At 42.7% G+C, this 12,382-nt stretch overlaps 1 protein-coding gene across 1 annotated transcript in view; it reads right to left on the minus strand.

The window, feature by feature from the left end:
* grk3 (G protein-coupled receptor kinase 3) overlaps nt 1–12,382 on the minus strand; it is a 63,212-nt gene that overhangs the window by 3,427 nt on the left and 47,403 nt on the right. Inside the window, exons 15-21 of the mRNA XM_047569960.1 lie at nt 11,152–11,218; nt 7,695–7,795; nt 7,316–7,382; nt 5,864–5,959; nt 3,024–3,186; nt 2,804–2,940; nt 343–456 (exon numbers count right to left, since the gene is read on the minus strand). Of these exons, the coding sequence (XP_047425916.1) occupies nt 343–456; nt 2,804–2,940; nt 3,024–3,186; nt 5,864–5,959; nt 7,316–7,382; nt 7,695–7,795; nt 11,152–11,218 (745 nt within the window). The remainder of the gene's footprint in view (nt 1–342; nt 457–2,803; nt 2,941–3,023; nt 3,187–5,863; nt 5,960–7,315; nt 7,383–7,694; nt 7,796–11,151; nt 11,219–12,382) is intronic.

Here is a 12,382-nt window from a genome sequence, read left to right on the forward strand (position 1 = left end):
AAATACGTATATTACACCATTTTTTTTACATGCAAAATCAGCCATGTAGACTAGCTTTAGCTAATTAGCTTCATTAGCTAAAGCAGTTGATAAATAGGGAGCGTCCACATCACAATAAACTAATAAAGTAAAGTTTAAATAAGATGTTAACCCCCCCATGGATAAATAATACACATCCATAGTTATGGCTCTGCTACTTCCCACCTCCCTCCATTACAACTGGATAATAAAAATATATTTTTGATGCTGCTCAAATTTCCAACGACCTGTCAGTATTTAAATCAGCTCCACCTTTACAGATGAACACAGTGATGTTTGATTTAATGATTTCATTCGTCCTACCTCACACTGCAGCACAAACTGTTTCCCTCCTTTGATGCGCAGCAGGATGCATTTCTTGTCTTTAATCTGCGTCTCCTCCACCGTGACGATCTGCTCCATGGTCAGCAGGTTTTGCTGTGGACAGAGTTGAGTGATGAGACGTCGAGGCGCCAACAAATGCACTTCCAACCACTTCTACTGGGGCTCTGCCGGCCTTTATGCTAAACTAGGCTAACAGCCTGTCTGCTAGGTTGGACTATCGCGCCTCCATTACCAAACCTTCGGGCTGAGCTAGACTAACAGTTTAGCCTATTTCCTGACATTGGGGTAAGCTGGGCTAAGAGTTTATCCGATTTATAGCCTTTGGATTAAGCTCGGCTAACAGATTCGGTTATTTCCAGTTTTTAGGTAAAGCTAGGCTAACAGTGCATCATGTTTCCGGTGTTTATACTAAGCTAGGCAAACAGTTTCTCCCATTTTCTGTCTTTGGGTTAAGCTAAGCTAACATTTTCTCTCAGTTTGAGGTTTTGTGCTAAGCTGAGCTAACAGTTTCTCCCATTTATAGCCTCTGGGTTAAGCTAACATCAAATATTCTGGTGTTTGTACGGTTTGTACTAAGCTAGGCTAACAGACTCAGCTGTTTCAAGTGTTTAGGTTCAGCTCAGATAACCGTTTTTCCCGTTTTTTAGCCTTTGTGCTAAGCTAGGCTAACAGTTTATCATGTTTCTGGTGATTAAGGTAAGCTAACAGTTTCTTCCATTTTCAGCCTTTGTGCTAAGCTAGGCTAACAGTTCCTTCAGAGTAGATGGTGGGTGGGAGGCTGAAGGAGAGAGAATGGACAAGAAAATGATTTCAGACCAATCACAGCTAACTTTCCTACTTTCAGCCACTGCAACTTCTTTCTCAACAGTCTGCAGTGCGTATGCTAAGCTAGGCTAACAGTCTCTCTCGTTTCCAGGGGTTGTGCTAAGCTACACTAACAGTTTTTAACTCTGGGCGTTGATCATAAAATGAATCGTGTCATCTTTGACAGCGCTAGCCTGTTTACGTCCTGGCTTCCCTGGCTCCTCCCTCCTGATGACATCATTAAAGACGGCTAGCAGTGATTGGTGGAAATGCATGGTGAACACTTCCTGTTTGTGCTGCTCTAACACTGGGACACTACAGAGTGTGAAGCAGGGAGGACGACTGGGCCGAGGCTCTACGATAGGGCTGCCAGCGTTAGTCACGATTACTTCAACGGTCAAAATCGTCCGCGACTAATTTAATGATCGACGTCATCGTTTATTTTTTTGGCTCATCTCCGGTGATGGGGAGATATTAAAAAAGTGTTTCCATTCCACTTCTGAGATAAACTTTTATATGAATACGCCTGAAAAAACACCTCATTAGAGCAGAAAAGTGTTTTAGTTTTACATCTGAGAGGTTTTTAGAACTTTTATTGCGATATTTAGGTTTTGCGCATTTCTAGGAGCTACTTACTTACAGCTGTAAACATTATTAAAGCTGCAAAATTCATTAAAGGCTGATTGTACCATCCTCTTAACTGTCTTTACTTAACCTCCTGAGACCCTGCGTCCTCATATGGGGACGTTAAGTTTTAGCTTTAATTGCATCTTATTCTGCTTCATTTAAACCCTTTGTCTTCAAGCTAGGCTAACGGTTTAGTCCATTTCCTGTCTTTGTGCTAGGCTGGGCTAACAGTTTCTCCCATTTATAGCCCTTGGTTTATGCTAGGCTAACACATTTGGTTGTTTCCAGTGTTTAGGTTAAGCTAGGCTAACAGCGTATCATGTTTCCGGTGTTTAAACTAAGCTAGGTGAACGGTTCCTCCCATTTCCTGTATTTGGGTTAAGCTAAGCTAATAGTTTTGTCCCATTTTCAGCCTTTGTGCCAAGATAGCCTGATAATTTTTCTTCTGTTTGAGGTTTTGTGCTAAGCTAACAGTTTGTCCATTTTGTCCATAAACATATTTATAACAAAAATAATTAAATAATCCTAGTGTCCACATGTGAGGACATTGTTTAGTTGTTTTTTTTTCCAAAGACTACTACTTCCTGTTCAAAGATGAAGCTTAGTTTTCATTTATCTTAGATCCCAAAAACCTCAGAGAAATAAAATATGCAGAAAAAACGAAAGCTTAATTAAAGCTAACGATGGTTCTATAAGAGCGTTTATGTACGATACGATTAGTCGAATAATCACAAAAATAAAGGTTTGTGGCAGCCCTACTCTACTGCAGCGTCTAGGTGAGGACATGTAGGACTAGGACCTGGACCTGGACCAGGACCAGGACCAGGACCAGGACCAGGACCAGGACCAGCTGTTGGACACTCACCCCGTCTTTAAGTTTTCTCAAATGTTTGAGCCAGTTTTCCTTCAGAACGAGTCGGGACAGACGGAGACAGACAAAGACGTTCATACACAAACCGATGGGACAGCAGAGAGGACGCCGTCTCTTCGTAAAGGACGTGAGACTCACCCGTGACTCCCCCTCCCCCCTCCACTCCACACGGTTGGGGAACAGGTAGAAGTAGCGGCGCTGCCACTGGGTGAGGAACGGGTTCCCCAGCTTCAGCATGTAGCCGTGCATGATGCAGTCTTTACCGAGGGCGTAGTCTGGACACACAGAGACACACAGTCAACACCTGCAGGACATGAGGACACGGGGACACGGGGACACCTGCGGGCCTGGTCCTCACCCTCCTCGTGGCCCAGCTGCTTGTTCTTGGCCCTCTTCCGAGCCTCGTTCTTGTCCGTGTCCAGGTTGACGGCCTCGTACACCGTCTCCGCCACCTCCTGCTGCCAGCGCTCAGATATGACCAGAGGGAAGTTCTTGTACAGCTCCTGGTCACTGTCCAGCAGCTGAGGACACGGACACAGAGAGGACGACGTCACCGTCAGTTTATTAGAAACTTTACAGAGAAACTACTTCACGTATAAATATGAATCAGGGGCTGTTACCTACAACACAACAACGGAATAATAAGAAAAACTTAAGAGATAAAATATGATTTAACATTATTATTATTATTATTTTATTGTTCTTCTGTTGGTTTGTCTGAGTGGAGACGAGAGACGCTGTGAAGTGGATGGTTTCGTTGAGGATGTGAGTTGCAGGGATGTATTTATCTCATCACTGGAACCCAAAAGAGTTCATGTTTTATTATTATTATTATTTTATTACTAATGTTTTCATGCTCTTTTTAAATTAATTCATATTTCTTTTCTTTATTTCTCTGTTTTGAATGAGTGTTTATACTTTTGTGAATTATATTTTTTTAATAAATGAGGATGTGAGTTATATTCTGTGGCTACGGGGAAATAAAAAAATTAAATAAAACATATTTAATTGGAGTTTGAGTTCCAGACAAAGCAGAACATTTGTCAGTGATTTCTGATAAAATGATGCACACGTCACAGCTCAGCTAACAGCTAACGGCTAATGGCTAACGGCTAATCAGTAGGACGGTTCCCAGGGAGGCTGGTGATGGTCACACTCACGCACTGAAGTAACAAAGGTTTCAGCTGCAAGAATATAACTGCTAAACTAAAATAAATCATATATATTCTCAACATTTGCACATTTTATCTTTAGTTATTTAGTTGCTGCATCGAAGCCTTTGACCAAAGTCATTTTAATCCTGTTGCACATGTAAGAACTGACAATAAAGTTAAAACTGCTACTGAAGAAACCTGGTGCAGTGTTGGTTCATACATTCTCAGCTTCTAAAATATTTCTCATTAGTTTTCATTCCATGTATTTTGCATGAAAACACAGAGTCAGTCAGTGAAACGTTCTGTTCGTCACGTCAGCCTCAAATTATTTATGTGTCACAGACTCAGTGAGTGAGTCCTCAGATAAAACCACGGATTCTGTGTTTGTGTTTGTGCTGCGTTAAAAAGGCTGAAGGTTTTTTTTTTGTGTGTTTTCATCGTGTCATATTTTATTTTACCCTCTCAGGTTCAAACGGCTCAATGTCTTCATTCAATAAATTTGAGATATGCATCATTTGCCAGTGAGTAGGTACAGAAACCAACCAGAGGAGTTCACACAAACTCACTACTAACATCTACATCTCCTCTTTGTTTTATGGTGTAGATTCCAGGCTGGTCTGAGACAGTCCGGACGCCTGTGGATCTAAATGTTTGGTCTAATGAGCTTCCTGCTCGGAGACTTTCTCATCGATTATCTCCTGAAACCTCCTGGAGACACCGGCTCAGGTCCTGGTGGAGCGTCTCCGTCTGAGTCCACACATTAACGTTTCCTGCTCCGCCTCTAAAGACTCACTCAGGACCTGGAGCTCGTCGTCTTCATTAGACTCGGCGCTGGATGTGGGAGGTGTAATGGATAAATCGGGATAAATCCACCGTCCTGAAGCCTCTAATGTTCAGGGAGGGGGGGGGTGTTTTCAGGGGCTCAGCTTTATGACCCTTTAGGAGTTCACACAGCCACACTCTTGTTATTGAGTTTGTAATATTTCATGGCCGGGCTGAATATTAAAACCAGAGCGAGTTAATAGAGCAGGTTGGAGCTCTGCTTTCCTTCCAGCGGCTCCGTCGCTCCGGGTTTTTTATGTGGAGGAGGCGCCCGGGGAGGCGTTAACAGACGCTCCTGTCTTTTGTTTCTCTGCAGCGAAGCACCGGAGGAGGAATAAATGTTAACTGCCGGCACATTAACGCTAATGAAGGAGCTGCTGGCTGGAATCTGGCAGAGGACGGTCTGAAGGAAGCTTCACAGCTTCATTCACAGCCAACGTCTCTGAAAACCTAAACACTGTTTATGTGCAGGACCAGAGATGTTTCTGCAGCTGCAGTGAAAATCTATTAAAAATTAAAGCTCCTGGAAACATTTGGAAGCTTGTTTGTTTCTACAGAATAAATCCCATGTTTTAAATGACGAGCAGAGACGCTACAGATTCCTTCCTTAAAACCAGCCTGAGCTCTGTGTTTACTGCACGAACACACTTTGCTTTTCCTCCGTTTACCTTCAGGTGAACGTTAATGTCTCCAGAACACGGGAATAAATGTCAGCACACGAACACAACGGTTTAGTTTTAGGGTCCAGAAGATTTGAGTCACAACGTCAGTGCACAAGTAAAAAAAAAAAAAACTAGTCAGAGTTTACATTGTTCGTTTAACTCCTCGTATGCGTCATGATGCTGTTAAACCAGAGGATGATTACAGTAAAACGTCTCTGTTTGGCCCTGACTGTTCACAGACTGAAGGAATATGACTAAATGATGTAAACTCTGCAGCTTTTAGACGCATCCACAAACACATGATGTGTTTAAGTGTCAGAGAGGAAACATAAATGTTTGTGTGACTTTTAAAAATCCATTTAAGAGCAAAAACTCAGAGATTTGTGAATTTGCAATTAAATAAATGTGGATTAAGTCATAATATTTACTTATTTTGCACATTGTTCCGGTTGCTCTGGCTGCATGTGAATCTATTATTATTATTATTATTATTATTATTATTATTATTATTATTATTATTATTAGTGAGTGCGGTGACGGACGCTGTCGGCAGGTTTTACCTTGATGCCCTTGGTGTCCTCCTCATCAAAAGAGCCTATGTCAAAAGCGTCTGCAGCGTTCACCTCTCCCCTGGGAGGGATGAGAGGAGGAGAGTACTGTGGAGGGAGAGAGGTTTTATTTATTTATTTATTTTACACAGAGCGAAGGAAACGGTAAAAAAATAAATAAATAAATAAAACAAATAATAAAAAAACAAACAAAAAAACAGGAGAAACGAGGGAAAAACAACACGGCGACGACGGGCCTGGAGTGATGATGTGGTAACCACGGCAACAGCAACCGCAGTGGACTAATGACTAATGTAGCTGCATCATGTACAGCTTTAAAAACACACAGAGCCACGAGCCGCGACCCGATGTGTGGCGCAAAAACACACACAACACACACTAAACACACACTAAACACACTAAACACACACCACACACACACACCACACCAGACCCTGAGCGACACAACGAAATTCAGATCTGAACCGAAACACAAAAACAGAAATGTGAACCGAAACCTAAACCTACTAACCTACATTTTAAATCTAATATATATAAAATCTAAACCTAAATCTAATTCTAAACCTAGAAACCTAAATGTAATCTAATATGTATATGTATATATATATATATATATATATATATATATGTATATATATGTAAACCTAAACCTCACATCTAAACCTGAATCTAAATTTAAATCTACACCTAATCTGAATCTAAACCTGAATCTGAATCCGTCCAGATCCAGATCGATGAAGACGATGGACCGGTTCCTTTAGTGTCGGAGCTCATGAAGGAGTCGACAGCAGCGACGTGTTTGGAGTCAACATGTTAACGTGACCGGCCAGTTTATTAGGTACCAGACAAACTTTACTCAATTCATTCATTAAAGTCTCTGATGATCCAGCAGATGCAGAGGTTTTCTTTTTTTCTTTTTACTCTTTGAAATATTCACAGTTTCATAGTTGTAGAGAATATCAGACATGAGGCGTAGAAAGAGACTCATGCACAGATCTGCCACAACATTATGACCACTGACAGGAGAAGTTAAAAACATTTAAACCATCTTGTGACAGTTCCAGGTTTTTTCTGGGAAACTCTGGGAGACCAGACCGGACCGGACCGGACCGGACCGGACCGGACTCTTTAAATGAATGAAACTTTAAATAAGTACCATGTACCAAATACTGCACCTGTTTAGCGACATTATGTAGCTACTGCTCATTATTTATGCATCATGCTATTGTCCACTCATACTTCCTCATCCACCTGTATGATATGTTCCCAGTAGCTCAGTCATTGTGTGTCTCACTCACTACCTGTTCATAGTGTCCGTGTGTAAATACTGTCCATATGCTGTAAAACCTGAACCTCTTCTAAACCCCAGTGTTTATGAAACACGCTGATAAACTGCACTGACTCCGACCTAAAGATAAATGAAGTGAGATAAATCAGACTCACCTTCTGGAGGTAAACCTGCTGCCAGTCGATGCCTTTGAAGAACTGATGCTCCTTCACCTCTGGGGCTCTGGGTGACACAGAGGAGGCAGAGTGTTACTCCTCTTCCTTACACTAGATGGCAGCGTTAGCCACATTTACTCCCCTCTGACCAGCCCCCCCCCAAAAAACCCAGCGCTTCAGTCTGGAGCTGATGTGAAGCGACGGCCGTGATGAATTTATCTATGAACTGGTCTCAGATCAGATCAGATCAGAGGATCAGAGCAACCAGAGACTCTCCGGCCTTAACGAGCCTTAACGAGCCTTAACGAGCACGTCCACATCAATTAGTGTGACTGACAGGTGGGAGGGGTTAATGTGAGGTGATGTGTGGGCGTCGTACCCTCGGCCCTGGCAGCCCAGCCTCTTGGACACGTCTCTCTGCAGAAGCCCCTCCAGGAGGTCTTTGAGCTCCGGGGTGAAGGAGTCAGGCAGCTCCACGTTCTGGAGGAGGAGGAGAGAGGAGGAGGAGGGAGGAGGAGGAGGGAGGAGGAGGGAGGAGGAGGAGAGGAGGAGGAGAGGAGGAGGAGGGAGGAGAGAGGAGGAGGAGGAGGAGGAGGAGGAGAGGGGAGGAGGAGGAGGAGAGGAGGAGAGAGGAGGAGGTGGAGGAGGAGGGAGGAGGAGGGAGGAGGAGAAAGAGGAGGAGGAGAGAGGAGAGAGGAGGAGGAGAGAAGAGGAGAGAGGAGGAGGAGGAGGAGGAGAGGGGGAGAGGAGGAGAGGAGGAGAGGGGGAGAGGAGGAGAGAGGAGAGAGGAGGAGAGAGGAGAGAGGGGGAGAGGGAGGAGGAGGAGAGAGGAGAGAGGAGGAGAGAGAGAGAGGAGGAGGAGGAGGAGAGAGGAGGAGGAGGAGAGAGAGAGGAGAGAGGAGGAGGAGGAGAGAGGAGGAGGAGGAGAGAGGAGAGAGGGGGAGAGAGGAGGAGGAGGAGAGAGGAGAGAGGAGGAGAGAGGAGAGAGGAGGAGGAGGAGGAGAGAGGAGAGAGGAGGAGGAGAGAGGAGAGAGGAGGAGGAGGAGGAGAGAGGAGGAGAGAGGAGGAGGAGAGAGGAGAAGAAGGAGGAGGAGGAGGAGGAGGAGGTGTTATTTGTTATCATCAACACTGTCCTCAGTCCACATGTTCCTACTCTCATTAAATACTGATAATACAACACATTGTGGACCCATGTGACCTGGGTCCACATTGTGGAGGGGGTCTGGACCCATGTGACCTGGTTCCTCTGGTCAGTGTGAACCCACTTTAATGAGTCCTGGTCCCATTAAAAACCAGATCCTGAACTCATCCATTCATCCACTGGTAGAAATGAACCTGAACCAGAGACGCCTGTTGATTAGTGACGAGAACCAACTCCACTACACACTGATGCTTGCTTCCTTCCTTCCTTCCTTCCTTCCTTCCTTCCTTCCTTCCATGTGTCCCTGGTTCTGGTCCAGTTGTAGGTAGAGATCCATCAGAGACAGCAGCTGATACAATATTCTACTGACCACATGGTGGCGCTGCAGCTGATTCACACCCAGACTGAGACCAGATCTCTGGTTCTGTCTGAGGACGAATTAATGGAGACACGTATTAACTCATTAACAGCAGGTGTGAACAAAGGGACAGACCCCCCCCCCCCCCCCTCCATGTATCAGGACCCCCCCCCCCCCGTCCATCTCTTCCTGTTCTTCTCTTATATATAGTGTAATATATCATAGTGTTTATGTAATGAAGCCGTTCATCACGTCCCATAAACACTCAGACGTATGGAGCTGTATTTTTAAACCCCCCCCTCCCTCGGTGAAACACACACCCAGACCAGGATTAACAGGATGAACCAGATTAAAGTGGCTGGATTAAAATCCTAATCTGGATTTACTGTGATGTGAAAGATCACACTTTCTCTGTGTAGAGGTGCTGCTCTCGTCAAACGGGGGACGATGTTTGGACGAGTCTCAGGTTTGGACCTGGTTTTAATGGGGACGGTAGTTTTACTTCTACAGACTCTCATGTCCTCACAAAGCAACAGATCTGGACGAGACGAGCGAGTCTGTGCTGAAAAGTCACTTCACGGTTCGTCACTCTGATCTCGTCTGCGCCTCAAACGCAACACGTCGCCTTCACAGAAAGTCTGGAAGGGGAAAAACTGTGGGCGAGAGCAGATATGTCAGCGGGTGGGCTCAATGGACGCCATTCATCCCCAGCGGATCTGACGCCTGACGTCAAACGGGTCCGGTCCAGTGGAAGGTACAGATCCATCAGAGGCAGCAGCTCAACGCTCACAATATTCTACTGACCACATGGTGGCGCTGCTGCTCATTTACACACAGACTGAGACGGTGACGACGTCAAAAACCACAGAAGAAGAAGCTGAACTATTCAATTAAAAAATAATTAACAGATTATTCAAATAAGATAAATCAATAGTTGATGGGTTATTAAAAATAATGACAATTGTCTAATAAAAAAAATCTAAAAATTAAAAAAATATTAAACATAATCAAGAAACAGATTGATTATTCAACTTATTTAAAATATTTAAATTGAAAAATAAATTTCAATATATTGACTAATCAAAAAAATAAAAAATGAATCAAGTTATAGAAAAAAATATCCATAGAATAATTGATTAATCAAAACATAATCTATTTAAAAATAAAGACAGACTACTTTTCTAATAAAAATAAAAAAAAACGTTGAGATTAAACATCTTATCAAACAGATCAATTATTTAACTAACTGAAAATAATAATAGATAAATTAATATATTAAATTAGAAATATCATCTTTATATTATTATTAATTCCGAACGATAGAAAATAATCAATATATCAAGTAATCAAACAAAAAAAGATAAATCAAGTAATAGAAAAATTATTTATAGAATAACTGTTTAATCCTAACAAATAAAAGATTGATTAATCAAAAAAAATCTATATATTAATTGTATATATACAATATATTAATTTATAAAAGATTCATCAAGTAATAGAAACAATTTGTAGATTAACTGAGTGATCGAAAACTAAATCAATGAATATCTGAAAATAAATACAGATTATTTGTCTATTCAATTTTTTTAAAAAGTTGAGATTAAACATCTAATCAATCTAACTATCAATGGAATAACTGTCAATGATTAAACAAAAAATCTATACTTTAATTGGCTAATTGAAAAAATGATCAATATATTGAATAATCAAAAAGAAACAGGATATTAATCAAGTAATATAAAATAAATATCAACAGATTAAGTGACTAATCGAAACAAATAATTTATAGATTAACGGACTGGAAATAAATAAACAAGTGGTTTGATGCAGCTCTGGTTCAGATTAGTGAGGCCTGAGTAAACAGGCTTTACAGCTGGTTAACGAGGAACACAAACACGAGCAGGTTCATTTATAAAGACACAAACGGACAGAAAAGTCCAGAGTCAGTCTCTGAAATAACAGAACGTGCACCGTGCAGCGAAATGCATGAAGACAAAGTCAAGTCTGCTTCTAACGTCTTAACGTTCAGTTCGTCGCCTGCGTCTTCACATGACACAGAGTCAACAGACGCCGCTTCAAAAACAAAGACATTCATCTGTGTCAGGAAGCGGCGGCTGGTCGTCATCATGGAGGCGTGTTTGTTCACACACGGTACAGTCTGCTCAGGGAGAGCAACATCTGTGTGCGTTAGGACTTATTACTGTAACGCAAACACCACCAAACCCATGTGTTCACAGTAAAGACTCTTTACACCTTTCTGCCCCCCGGCCCCATGGCCCCGCCCCCCCGGCCCCGTGGCCCCGCCCCCCCTGGTAGAAGAGTGTGGAGATGTCCTACCATGGTGAGCGTCATGCGGTCGATCTCGTGTTTGTCTTTGGTCTTGTGCTGTCTGAAGGGACTGTGCCTGAGGAGCAGAGAGGGAGAGAGGACGTGGTTAGAAACAAACCTGCCGATCACACCTGCAGCCTTCAGCTCCTCCCGGTTAAAGCTGAGGCTCCTAAATATCGCGGCGCCGTGAATTAAGACGCGGTAATTTGAAGTGACCTACATCTCCCTCTACTCTAATTAGACACCTGCAGCATGAAGCTCAACAAACGGCTCAGCATTTTATTCCATTTCCACGGAGCGAGGAAGTGACAGTTTGCAGAGTCAGAAATATCGTGTTTCAGTTTGCAAGTTTTGCAAAAGTGATTTTTATTAATTTCTATTCAAAGTTTGGTTCCAATAAGTCTGATAAGACTTATAATAATAAATAAAATAAGTCTTAAAAAATAATTTGAATGCGTTTTTAGCGAGGAAGAGCTACTATGAGCTGAGACAACATGAAGCTAGGAAGAGCTACTATTAGCAAAGACAAGAAAGCTAGGAAAAGCTACCGCTACTAGTAGCAGAGCCTAAAACGCTCTATGATTGGTAGAGGCTAGGAAGCTAGGAAGAGCTACTATTAGCTAGAAAGCTAGAAGGAGCTACAGTTAGTTGAGATTCTGGGAAGCAATGAAGCACTACTGTTAGCAGAAGCTAGAGAACGCTACTATTAGCAGAGGCTGGAAAAGCTAGGAAGAGCTACTATTAGCAGAGGCTAGAAAAGCTAGGAAGAGCTACTATTAGCAGAGGCTAGAAAAGCTAGGAAGAGCTACTATTAGCAGAGGCTAGAAAAGCTAGGAAGGGCTACTATTAGCAGAGGCTAGGAAGCTAAGAAGTGCTACTATTAGCAGAGGCTAGAAAGCTAAGAAGTGCTACTATTAGCAGAGGCTAGAAAGCTAAGAAGTGCTACTATTAGCAGAGGCTAGGAAGCTAGAAGGAGCTACTGTTAGCTGATATTCTAGGAAACGCTACTGTTAGCTGAGAGCTTAGGAAGCTAGAAAGAGCTGCTGTTATCGAGGACATGCACACGCACCATCTAAATTATTGTAATACAAGACTCTAATTAAATTAATTAGGCTCTTGTTGCCACTACCTAAACTCCAGCTTCAATTAAGGGAGAAGATTTTCCAGCTTCTCATAAAGCACAGAGACGTTAGCGAGGCAGCCTGGGACCAAATTGTTTCCTCCGAATGCCGAGAAGCAA

The sequence above is a fragment of the Mugil cephalus genome, chromosome 19 (genome assembly GCF_022458985.1).
Source record: "Mugil cephalus isolate CIBA_MC_2020 chromosome 19, CIBA_Mcephalus_1.1, whole genome shotgun sequence".
NCBI lineage: Eukaryota > Metazoa > Chordata > Actinopteri > Mugiliformes > Mugilidae > Mugil > Mugil cephalus.